This window comes from Cricetulus griseus, chromosome 6, assembly GCF_003668045.3.
Source record: "Cricetulus griseus strain 17A/GY chromosome 6, alternate assembly CriGri-PICRH-1.0, whole genome shotgun sequence".
Lineage (NCBI taxonomy): Eukaryota > Metazoa > Chordata > Mammalia > Rodentia > Cricetidae > Cricetulus > Cricetulus griseus.
The window spans coordinates 138,526,074-138,537,452 of record NC_048599.1 but is presented as its reverse complement, the minus strand read 5'-3'; the positions used below and the strand labels follow the sequence as shown (position 1 = coordinate 138,537,452).

General features: G+C 51.0%; 1 protein-coding gene across 1 annotated transcript; it reads left to right on the top strand.

The window, feature by feature from the left end:
• Nucleotides 1–323: 323 nt before the first annotated feature.
• On the top strand, nucleotides 324–10,939 carry Abo (ABO, alpha 1-3-N-acetylgalactosaminyltransferase and alpha 1-3-galactosyltransferase). Its single transcript, XM_035447088.1, has 8 exons — nucleotides 324–485; nucleotides 859–993; nucleotides 2,641–2,752; nucleotides 4,290–4,359; nucleotides 5,015–5,071; nucleotides 6,733–6,768; nucleotides 7,268–7,402; nucleotides 9,864–10,939. Exons 1-8 carry the CDS (start codon nucleotides 324–326, stop codon nucleotides 10,552–10,554), a joined length of 1,398 nt encoding a protein of 465 aa, XP_035302979.1. The 3' UTR covers nucleotides 10,555–10,939.
• The last annotated feature ends 440 nt before the right edge of the window (nucleotides 10,940–11,379 follow it).

Sequence of the window (11,379 nt, the reverse complement as noted above, 5' to 3'; positions counted from 1 at the left end):
TGTGTGTCTCTGTTTTAGTCTCTCTCTCCCTACCCCCTAATGAGCCAAATGAGGAGAGGGAGAGTGGAGGCTTGGCCACTGGTTTCCAGTTCCTTGTTGAGCAGGCCAGCTAGCTCTCAACCAGGTAGTGGAAGTCTGAGAAGGAGTGTCTAGGAGATAAGTGAAGGTCAATGGTAAGATATGCTGTGGCCCTAAGGAAACAGGTTTCTGACTCACAGAGGCACTGGGGCCTAGGCCCAACATGGGTGGGGAGATGAAAGCAGTTAGCTGACAGGAATTAGAGAGGACAGGGGAGTAAGAAACATTTAAAAATTAATCAAGCTATGGGGCACCAGACTCCATGCTGCTTGACCAGGTCACCTCTGGGTGAGTCTGTGTTCTTACCGCTAAAACTGGATCAGGAGAACTGGAAGCAGGAGAAATGTGAAGAGGTCTCTAAGAGGCCTGGGAACACCAGCCACTATAGGGGACCTCCTTCTGGCAGGGTACAGTGTCAGTGTCTAGAAATCCTATCAGGCAGAGGACAAAGCCTAGGTCTTGGGACAGGACCATGGGGCTGGAGACGCAGAGGGGTGCATCTGAGTCCTGAGAACTGGAGTGGCAGGGTGTAGAGCTGCAAGTATTAAAGGCCTTGCAGGGAGCTGAGGGGTTCTAGGCAGGAACTGCTCAGGATGCTCCAGGGTGGGATCAATGGAAGGGGCGTGTGTGTGTGTGTGTGTGTGTGTGTGTGTGTGGGGGGGGGTAATGGTCTGGGAGGGACGGAGATACAGGCTGGGAGGGGCGGGGCTTCTCGGCACCACCTCCAGCCTTTATTAGTTATGCGACCTCGGGTTCTGTCTCCGAAACGGTTGTCTTTAGGAAGCTCCGGGTGTGGGAGGATCTGTGTTCAGGGGCGCGTGCCTCCCTGCCAGTATCCTTCGGGCGGACGTTGAGCTCAGATGCTACGGTGGTGGGTGGCGCGAGCTGGAGCAGGTGCGGAGGAGCTGCGGTTGGGTGAGTGACCTCAGCGGGACCGCCATAAGCCGCACGGGCTGTGTGTGTCGCGTGCCACGGGCGCGTGGAGGCTTTCTCTCCACATTTCCTTCCTTTTTCTAATGTCACCCGGGTGGGAGCACAGTCTCAGGCAGCCTCCTGGAAAAGTGTCCGCAGGGAAATGGGAGCTAAGAACAGAGGAAGGCAGAAGGACACGGGAATCCCTGCAGATGGGGTGAGGCCCCACCCCTGCTTCATTAAACTTTTTGCCTCATTGAGCACTAGACTTATCTCTATTATACCTTTCGGTGCTCCTTTTCTCCTCACACTGGGTGGGCATTTTGTATTTTTCTTTGCCCAGCTTTTTTTTTTTTTCATTATAGATCTGCGTGATTACTAATAACGCAATGTCATTTGCCCTGTCAACAATTAGGTTGTCTTTAAATCTCTTCTTCTATACCATCAATCCAAAACTCTTCAATTTAGCCTCTGGCATATTTTTTTTTTTTTTTTTTTTTTGGACAAGGGCAGAAAGCAGCTACGTTCTTTGCCGAAATATCACAAGGATGGTCCTTAGGTCACTAACTAATTATTATTCTTTCCCTCTGAAACTTGAGCTGGGCCCTCATAATTTATACCACTCTGAGCACTGTTGTCTTCCATGCTGCTACTAGGATGCATAATAGACCCGGCTTAAAGAGTTCAACCACTTTTGTAGCCCAGGATTGCAGAGTCCACATTCCGCCGACAAGCCACAGCAATACCTGCTCCCTGGTATCAGCTTCTGTCTTAATCACTGTTTTTTTTTTTTTTAAACAATTCTGTTTTATTGAGATATATAATTCACAGACCACTTGAGGGACACATTTATTTATTTATTTTTATTTTTTTCTTTCCATTTTTTATTTAAATTAGAAACAAGACTATTTCACATGTCAATCCCAGCTCCCCCTGTCTCCCATCCTCCCCTGCCCCCCCAATCAACACCCTACCTATCCCATACCTTTCTGCTCCCCAGGGAGGGCGAGGCCCTCCATAGGGGGTCCCCAGAGTCCGCCACATCCTTTGGGATAGGGCTCAGGCCCACCCCCCTGTGTCTAGGCTCAGGGAGCATCCCTCCATGTGGAATAGGCTCCCAAAGTCTACTCCTATGCTAGGGTTAAACACCGATCCACCACAAAAGGCCCCATAAATTTCCAAGGTCTCCTCACTGACACCCACGCCCATGGGGTCTGGATTAGTCCCATGCTGGTTTCCCAGTCTAAGGTGGATGACAGAGGCCTGACAATCACCCAGGTAATACTGTTGCTGTTTCTGCTCCCACCCACCCTCACCAAGTAACAGAACCACTGTAGCATGAGCAGCACCTAGGAACTTGTTAGGGGGCGTCTGCTTGGGCTGCATTGTAGGCTGCCTGAATCAGAGCCTGTATTTTGGAAGATTTTTTTCCATCATTTTAAAAAGTTTATTTTGCATACCAACCAGTTTTCCCTCCCCCTGTCCCTTCCAGCTGCCTCCCCTCACCTTCTCCCTACTCCCCCCATCCACCCCTCCTCTGTCTCTACTTAGATGGGGTAAGGCCTCCCATGGGAATCAACAAAGTATGGCACATCAAGCTGAGGCAGGACCAGCTGCCCCATCAAGACTGAACAAGACATCCCACCATAGGGAGTAGGATCCAAGAACCAGCTCATGCATCAAGAAAAGGTCCTGATTGCATTGCTAGATGCTCCACAAAAGACCAAGCTAGACAGTTGTCACCCAGATACAGAAGGCCTAGGTCAGTCCCATGCTGGCTCCCTCCTAGCTGTCAGTCAGTCCAGAGTCTGTGAGTTCCCACAAGCTCAGGTCGTCTGTCTCTGTGGGTTTCCCCATCACAATCTTGAACTCCACCCCTTGCTCATATAATCCCTCCCCTCTCTCTTCAACTGGACTCCTAGAGCTGGGCCCAGTGCTTGGTGACCACAGCAACTCCTATAAAAGAAAACATTTAATTGGGACTTGCTTATAGTTTCAGAGCCTTATAGTCAGTCCGTTATCATCATGGTGGCATATTTGGCTCTAGTACAGTAACAGAGAGCTACATCCTGATCCCCAGGCAGCAGGCAGAGACATGGGCTGGGCATGTACTTTTGAAACTTTAAAGTCTCAAAAAAAGGAAAAAAAAAACCAAAAAAAAAAACAGTGATTACACTTCCTCCAACAAGGCCACACCTACTCTAACAAGGCCACATCTCCTGATCCTTCTCAAGTAGTGAGACTCCCTAGTGAGCCTGTAGGGGCCATTCTTATTCCGATTACCATAGTCAGTTTCCCAGATATGATTTCAATATGCCCATATGTCCCTATAGTCTCAACTCACACCTGTATCTTTATAGGGGGTCAGTGCAGGTTGCAGTTAGGATAGACCCAAAGTTCCATAGACTGGATGAAGAGTCCAGAAATGGACCCACATGTGTGTAGTTAAGTGGCTTTTTTGCTTGTTTTTGTGTTTAGACCAGGTTTCTTTGTGTAACTTTGCCTATCCTGGAGTTCACTCTGTAGACCAGGTTAATCTCAAATTTATAGAGGTTCACCTGCTGCCTATGCCTCCAAAGTGCTGTGATTAAAGGTGTATGCTACCACCAACTGGCTAGATAAGTTTTTTTTTTTTAAAGATTTAACTTTATTATTCTAAAGTTATGTGAATGTGTGTGTGTCTGTGTGTAGGTATGTGAACAGGTACCTGTGGAGGCCAGAGGTATCTGCAGGCCCGCTTAGAACTCAACTTACAGGCGGTTGTGAGCCACCTAATGTGGTTGCTGAGAACTGAACTTGGGTGCTGTGCAAGTATAGTGTGTCCTCTGAACTGCTGAGTTGTCTCTTCAGCTTGACTGAAAATATTCTTCCTTTTTTTAGATTTATTTTTCTTGTTTGAGAATTTCATACATGCATAGATATGTTTTGATTAAATCTACCCTCTATCCCTCCCCTCCATCTCCTTCGTCTCCTCTATTCCTCCTAGCCTCCTCTATGGAGCCAGCATAGAGGCATTCATTTTGGTTCATTTCAGTTTACCACAGGAAGGGGTGCTCAGTGGCATGAGGAAAAGGGGGCCCTAGGGGACCTTGAGGGCCTAAGGGAGTCATGAACTGGAAGTAAATAACTTTCTTTCCTTCTGGCTGCTCAGTGGAGCTGGAGCTCCCTCAGGGCTGCCTGAGATAGGGCAGAGCCATGTCAGCAGTCTGGAGGATGACCTCTGAGTCTCAGGAGAGGTCTGGAGGGGAGTCAGGTCCGGGAAGGGGTGAGTAACTGGATCCTATGCTGCTGTTTTTCAGGGAGACCAAAATGCTGCTCGCTTCACCTTGGAATCCTTCCCCTCATAGTGCTTGCCTTGGTCTTCTTTAGGTAAGAATCCAGGCTGGCGAGGAACAGCTCATGAGACCCTCATGGGGACCCTGAGTCATGAGCATCCCCACAACCATGGCAGTGCTGAGGGAGCTCTTGACCGCTCACACAGTGGCATGTCCAGCTTTTGCTTGTCCCCATAGTGAAGGTTTGCTTGCAGGACAGTTGTCTCCCTCTGATTCCACAAATAGGTATGGGGCTGGGTGCCCAGTCATTTGGCCCTAGCCATGAGGGTGTGCCTGGGGAAGGAGAGGGAGACAGACCTGGGGGCTGGACTGTAACCCTCTCTAGTTGCAGATGGTCTGTGACCCCTTACAGAGCAAAGGCACTGCCATGTCTACTGGGGCTTCTGTAGACACAGCCAAGAAATATTCCCTGGTATGGCCTTGTGGTGTTGGTAACTGCCATTGAGAAGGGGCTGTCTGAAACTGCTACAGGAGTCCAGATGCAGGCCTTGTCCCCAGGGTCCTTCCTCTTGTCCCCTCTTCTTCTAGTGGGGTAGGCATGCTTAGTCCTGTCACGTGGCCCTGCACCCCCACTGGGAACCTCTGTGCTCACTGTGCTGCATACAGTGGTGTATTCTGGAGGGAGGCACAGACAGCCAGACTCAGGTCTGTGTCCTGAACAGCTGCCCCTGTGCGTGTCCTTCCCACAGCTATGGGTTCGTGAGCCACAGAAGCCAGGAATTGGGAGACTCAGAAGCTGAGACTAGGTGAGTGGGTGTCGAATGTGTGTTGTGTGTGTGTGTGTGTGTGTGTGTGTGTGTTACTGGCTGCATGAACTTTCTGCTGCACATTGCCTTGTGGCCTCTGCCTGTCCCTCTGCATGAATGGGTCCAGTCCTTCTCTAAGCTGCCCAGAGCAGCCTCAGCTGCCCCTGCTGTCTCTAAAGGGCAAATGTATTGGGGGAGGGAGTACTGTTTTTCCTGTATTCAGTCTCATTCTCACTTTTGTACCTGCCTAGGCATCCATCCCCAAGAACAGTTTCCATGCCCCACCCACCTCCCCAGCAGCCTGCTGAGTGCAAGGGCTTTTGTCTTCTACCACCAGACCCAGGTTGGAGGCCCCTCCCTCCCTACAGTCCCCAGGTCCAGTCAATCTGCCTTTTGGAAGGTGTCCCTTGGCTTTGGTCTGCTTTCCTGGGTCTCCTGTGGTCTTGCACCAGCTCTGCTTGTCTGTCTGTCTCATCTCTACTTTCCTCACAGTAACTAATGGTCCTTCAACACAGAAGGTGAGAGGCTTTCTGAAACTGGATCCTGCCTGCTGACCCTCTCCAGCAGCCAGCAGCTCTGCATTTTGCATAAGCCATGTATGCCCTTCAGCGGGGCTGGCCTTGGTCTTTGTCTATGCTGTGCTTCTCACATTCATGCCTGTGTCCCAAGAAGCCAGAAAATGGCCCCAGGACCCTGGGAACTGGAGTTACAGACTGTTGTGGTCTCCATGTTTGTGCTGGGAACTGAGTCCAGGTGTTCTGCAGGAGTGGTCAGTGGGCATGCAGGTTATGAGCAGAGATGGTTCCTGACCCTTGGGGCTTGACATCCTTTTTTGGGGACAGCCCACTGACACACACTGCCCCAGGCCTTTTGTGGGAAGCACTTTACACAGTTGTTTGGGCTAGTCAAATGCTCAGGCTGGTCTCTGACAGAGACAGAGAGCCAGGACTCTGTGCCACCAGCCAAGAGAGGACCAACATATCTACCAGAGACAGACTTGTTCAGTCTCATCTGGCTTGTGAATTAAAGTAGTCTTTAGCTCTCCCAGCCTTAAGTGGAGGTAGCGGGGGGTGGGGTGGGGNTCCATCTCATCTTCATGCTCTGTGTTGGGCTCTTGCTGGAGTGGAGTCCCTAGATTCTGGTGGTGTCATATTGGTCTTTCTGTTGTTGAGTGAAATCTTATTCTGTCTTCTCCCCATATCTTCTTTTAGTGGGTGCAGGTGGGGTCTCTCTATCTCCTCTTGTGACCCAGTGGTGTGTGGGGGCCAAGAATTCAATGTCCACAACTCTGGATGGTCTTGATGCTCCTGGTAGTCTCCTCACTAGTTCCTAGTTCCTCGGTCGGTCGGCGGAATGGAAGAGTGGGGTGCTAGCAGATTCGGGGAGCAGGGAGCTCCTCTCTGCCTGGGTGTGTCTGGCCCAAGCCCACAGGCGCAGGCGGGGGGTGGGGTGGTGGGGGGGTGGGGCTTTCCTCTTCCTACCATGTATCAAGTAAGACTGTGATTTTCCTGCTTCAACTCATCCTTGGCTCCCAGGATCATGGACAGACATGACTTGGTTGCCACCACTCATTCAGGTCTGTTTGCTTGGTCCACACTGCCAGTGACATGCTTCCCACTGACCTTTCTGTCACTTTGAGCTCCTGTGTTTTCTTTTTTCAGAATGGTCTATGCCCAGCCAAAGGTGCTAACACCCAGGTGAGTAGATTTAGCCAGTGCATGTGTAGTCCAGGAGTCAAAAAGGTACTAAAGGACGATTTGCTTGCAGTGGGGAAAATTTCAGTAGCACAGCTGAGGCTCTGGGTCAGTCTTGAGCACCAGAAAAAACAAAACTCAGAAAAAACAAAAATTTATGATTGTCATTGCCCTCACTCCACCAACCCTTTCGGAGTCTTAGGTTTGTCTGATTCAGATCTGCAGCCCAGAAAATCTTGTTTCCCAACCGGGCTTTGCTCCTTGTTTCCTGTCTCTGTCATCAGGGTTTCAGAGATGTGGGTGCAGTGGTTGTAAACTCAGCTGCTTTTAGAGCTTGGTGGAGTTGGGCGGGGGGCAGAGTCAGTGAGAACTGATGCTGAGTGACTCAGGCCCACTCCAGGAAGGTAGGCAGCCCTGGAGGAAGCTGAGGGTGTGGAATCTGAGAAGGTTCCTGCAGGCCTGTTTGGTCATGTGTTGCCTGTGGCTCTCTCTCCCCATGTAGTAGGAATGATGTTCTTGTCTTGACTCCTTGGCTGGCTCCTATCATCTGGGAAGGCACCTTCAACATTGACATTCTGAATGAGCAGTTCAGGCTTCAGAACACCACAGTTGGACTGACCGTGTTTGCTATCAAAAAGTAAGCAGTGGGTTCTGGACAGATGGCTAGTAGGTAAGCACTTTCTTCAGGGGCATGAGGACCTGATTTGATCCCTAACTCCCATGTGAAGGCTGGGTATAGTGGCACACCCTTGCAATCCCAGCACTTTAGGCAGAGGGGAGAGACAAGTGGATTCAGGCAGCTTTCTGGACAGCTTAGCCAAACAGTGAGCTTCTCAGTCAGAGAAGGGACCCTGTCCAAAGAACAAAAAAAGACGAACAACACAGACACCCAAAGTCAACTTCTGGCCCCCACACAGACACACAGGCAAGTTAAACATGAATATATACAATGGGCATGAGCAAACACACACACACACACACACACACACACACACACACACACACACACACACACGTCAAGGTGGACACCAGGCAGACCAAGCTCCATTCTTGTATGTAATATGCATTGGGGGTGCTGCTGGTTCACTCTGACACCTTCCTGAGGTCTGATGGGTTCACAGGTGAGTGAACCCAGCTCTGCCTCTTTCTAGAACTCCAGACCAGCTGCCCCTCCCTTTGTGCTCTCAGCCAGGTGACATTTGTGTCCCTCAGCACACACTTCAGGTGGGTGTCTTCATTCCCAGGGCTGGCAGTAAGGGACAGAATGTCAGCAGAGCTGTGGTCACTGATGTGTCCTCAGATGCTGGACTAATTGGACAGCAAGGGTTGGGTGTAACATTTAACCTCAGCCCTGGGGGTAGTGAGTAGCAGACCTGTGAAGCCCTGAGACTCTGGGTCAGGCTTGTGGGACCCTGTGTGGAGCAGGACAAGGGCAGCATTTCTGTGTGTAAGGCTGTGGGGACTGAGAGAAGCCACTGTGTGGCCTGCATATGAGGAGTGAGGGCCTTTGTCCTTCTCTGCAGTGCTGGGTGAGATTCAAGGGACACTCTGAGTCCTTTGTAACAATCAGACTTGAGAGAGGTTTGGGGCTCAGCTGGGGGAGGATCTTGGGCACCTTGAGAATGCCTGCAGCTCCTAGGGACAAAGAACTTCATAGTAACAAGACACAAACACTACCTTGTCTGGTGCTGCTGGGTACATGAGCAAAGTTCTGCCAGGTGTGGGAAGGTGCTTGGTGGGAAGAAGCCTCTGAGGGAACCAGCTGGGACCCTATGGTCACCTTTGCACAGGGAACACAGACACTTGCCTGTTTCTGACATTGAAGTACAGAGGCTTGGCGCCCTGACCAGGTGGTGGGGATCCCCTGTTCCCATGGTGGTGGCACATGGCCCTGGGGGGTCATCAAGGGAGAAGAAGCCATCTGAATCAGGTGAAAACTTCTTGGGCTAGGAGATGACATAGAACCCGGGTTAGAAACCTTTTGACCTTGGACCTGAAGGTTTGGCTTAGGCTTGCCCTTTTTTCTTGGGTGTCTGTCTCCCCTTCCTTGTCTACTCTGTGAGATTGTTCCTTTCTCTGTTGGAGTGAATGTGGGATGACACTTGGGGACATAAATGAGTTACCTAGTGCATTGTCCACAGCACCTTCAAGCCTCTGAGGAGGGAGGTCTGGGATACAGAAAGCCCTTCCTTTCCTGAGACAGTGCCTTGGAGAGTGACACAAAGGAGGGATGCAGGTACCATACACTTAAAAATCCATCTATTCCACCAGGGCTTAGAATGTGGGGCCCTGTGAGCACAGGCTCTGCTCAGGCCAATGCATGGGTGTGGGGTATAGACTGTCTTGGGATGGAGCTGTCATTTTTTTGGGGCGAGGGTGACAGACTCATGGAGAGGTGGCTTGCTGAGGGGATTGCCAAAACCGGAGCTATCTTCAGGGCATCTGCCTGGATACCCAGGTCTGGAGTCATCTCTGCCGCCTGGCTGGAAGCTTCTAGGGCTCTGTCTCAACATTCCTTGCTAAGATGTGGTGCTGATGTTGCATCCTTCTGCAGCAAAAGGAGTGTGGGGTCAAATACAGCCAGTGGACAGGTCAGGACACCTGTAAAGTGGGGATGCTGATGTCCTTCTGTATATATGTTTATCTTATTGGTTGATGAATAAAACTGTTTGGCCAGTAGTCAGGCAGGAAGGCTAGGTGGGGCTACTGGACCAGGAAAAGGCTGGGGAGAGGAAAGCAGAGAGTGGCGGCCAAGAGATGCCATGTAGCAGAGGAAGGAGTAACAGGTCTGGACCCTTCTCCGGTAAGATAAGAGCACATGGAAATACATAGATTAATAGAAATGGGTTAATAATTAAGACAGAGCTAGCCAATAAGAAGTCTGAGCCATTGGCCAACAGTTTAGTAATTAATATGTCTCTGTGTGTTTACTTGGGGCAAAGTGGCTGTGGGACCAGGCAGGACAGGAACCTCCATCTTCAGGATGCTGCTGCTTCAAGCCTCTGGGTAGCCATGGTTTCTCCAGGATAGTTTCTGCCCTCGTTAGTCTGGACCTAGCTGTGTTAAACCTGTCCGTACCACTTTGTCCTCCCTCACAGGTACGTGGTGTTCCTGAAACTGTTCCTGGAGACGGCAGAGCAGCACTTCATGGTGGGACACAAGGTCACCTACTATGTCTTCACTGACCGTCCAGCCGATGTGCCGCAGGTGCCGCTAGGAGCAGGCCGGAAGCTGGTGGTGCTGACTGTGCGCAACTACACCCGGTGGCAGGATGTGTCCATGCACAGGATGGAGATGATCAGCCGCTTCTCAGAGCAGCGCTTTCTGCACGAGGTGGATTACCTGGTGTGTGCAGATGTGGACATGAAGTTCAGTGACCACGTGGGTGTGGAGATTCTCTCAGCACTCTTCGGCACCCTGCATCCTGGCTTCTACAGTAGCAGCCGAGAGGCCTTTACCTATGAGCGCCGGCCGAAGTCCCAGGCCTATATCCCCCGGGATGAGGGTGACTTTTACTACATGGGGGCCTTCTTTGGGGGGTCAGTGGTGGAGGTGCACCGTCTCACCAAGGCCTGTCATCAGGCTATGGTGAAGGACAAGGCCAATGGCATTGAGGCCGTGTGGCATGATGAGAGCCATCTGAACAAGTACCTTCTATACCACAAGCCAACTAAGGTGCTGTCCCCAGAGTACATGTGGGACCAGAAGCTGCTGGGCTGGCCCTCCGTCATGAAGAAGCTGAGATATGTGGCTGTACCCAAGAACCATCAGGCAATCAGGAACCGATAGCTGAATTCCTATTGGAAAGGCCAGACCTATATCCAGGGCACTCCAGGCTGTATGGAACTGGAAGGATTTGAGAGACACTGCTGAAGTGTCACCCTCTACCCCACCTCAGTCTCCAGCAGCTCTGGTACCAACCACTTGGTTTAGCATACACTGAGCCCCTGGAGTGACAGCCCCCTTCAGCTCCCACTGTGTCTCTGTGCTCCTATTCAGTGAGATGGTAGCAGGAGCCTCCAGAACATGGGAGAAACTCTTTATCATGCACTACCTAAGGACCTGCACTTCCTAACTCAGCTTGCCCCCTCCTCTGCTAGGAGGTTGTTGGGTTCCCCTGCCACTGATGCAATAATCGAAGTTAAACCAAATTAATAAACCCAGGTCTAATGAACAGGGCAAAGCATCTCCTGGGTGACCCTTGGGGAGGCAGGGGAGGAATCACATGGCAAACATGGCTACCAGGTCTTATATAGCCTGTAGGCATGGTCTTGAGCAGCCCCTCGGAGGGGCTGACTTTTAGTGGGCTTTCTCAGATAAATGGGAGGAGTGAGACTAGTGTGTCGAATGGGGCCCCTAGCTGGGGATCCCTAACATCCCAACTTTTGGGGTATATATGGATGGTTGTAGGGCTTCCACCTAAACAGCCAGTGCCCTTAGGAATGGGCAGGAGGGAAGGGAGACTCAGAGCTTGCAGGCCTCAGAGGTGCTTAGCTCCTCTTCAGCCCAGCTGGCAGATCAGCATCCTGTGTCCCTCGTCTCTGCTCAGTTTTGATTTGTGAATAGCTAGTTATTCATCCTGGGAATAAGTGTATTTTTAGGTGATAGAGGAAC

Bases quoted from the DNA above. Each gene is read 5' to 3' on its own strand.
- Abo (XM_035447088.1), top strand. From the start codon at position 324: ATGGGGCACCAGACTCCATGCTGCTTGACCAGGTCACCTCTGGGTGAG. The intron at 4,360-5,014 runs GTAAGAATCCAG...TCCTTCCCACAG, and splicing joins CTTGCCTTGGTCTTCTTTAG to CTATGGGTTCGTGAGCCACA. The intron at 7,403-9,863 runs GTAAGCAGTGGG...CCTCCCTCACAG, and splicing joins ACCGTGTTTGCTATCAAAAA to GTACGTGGTGTTCCTGAAAC.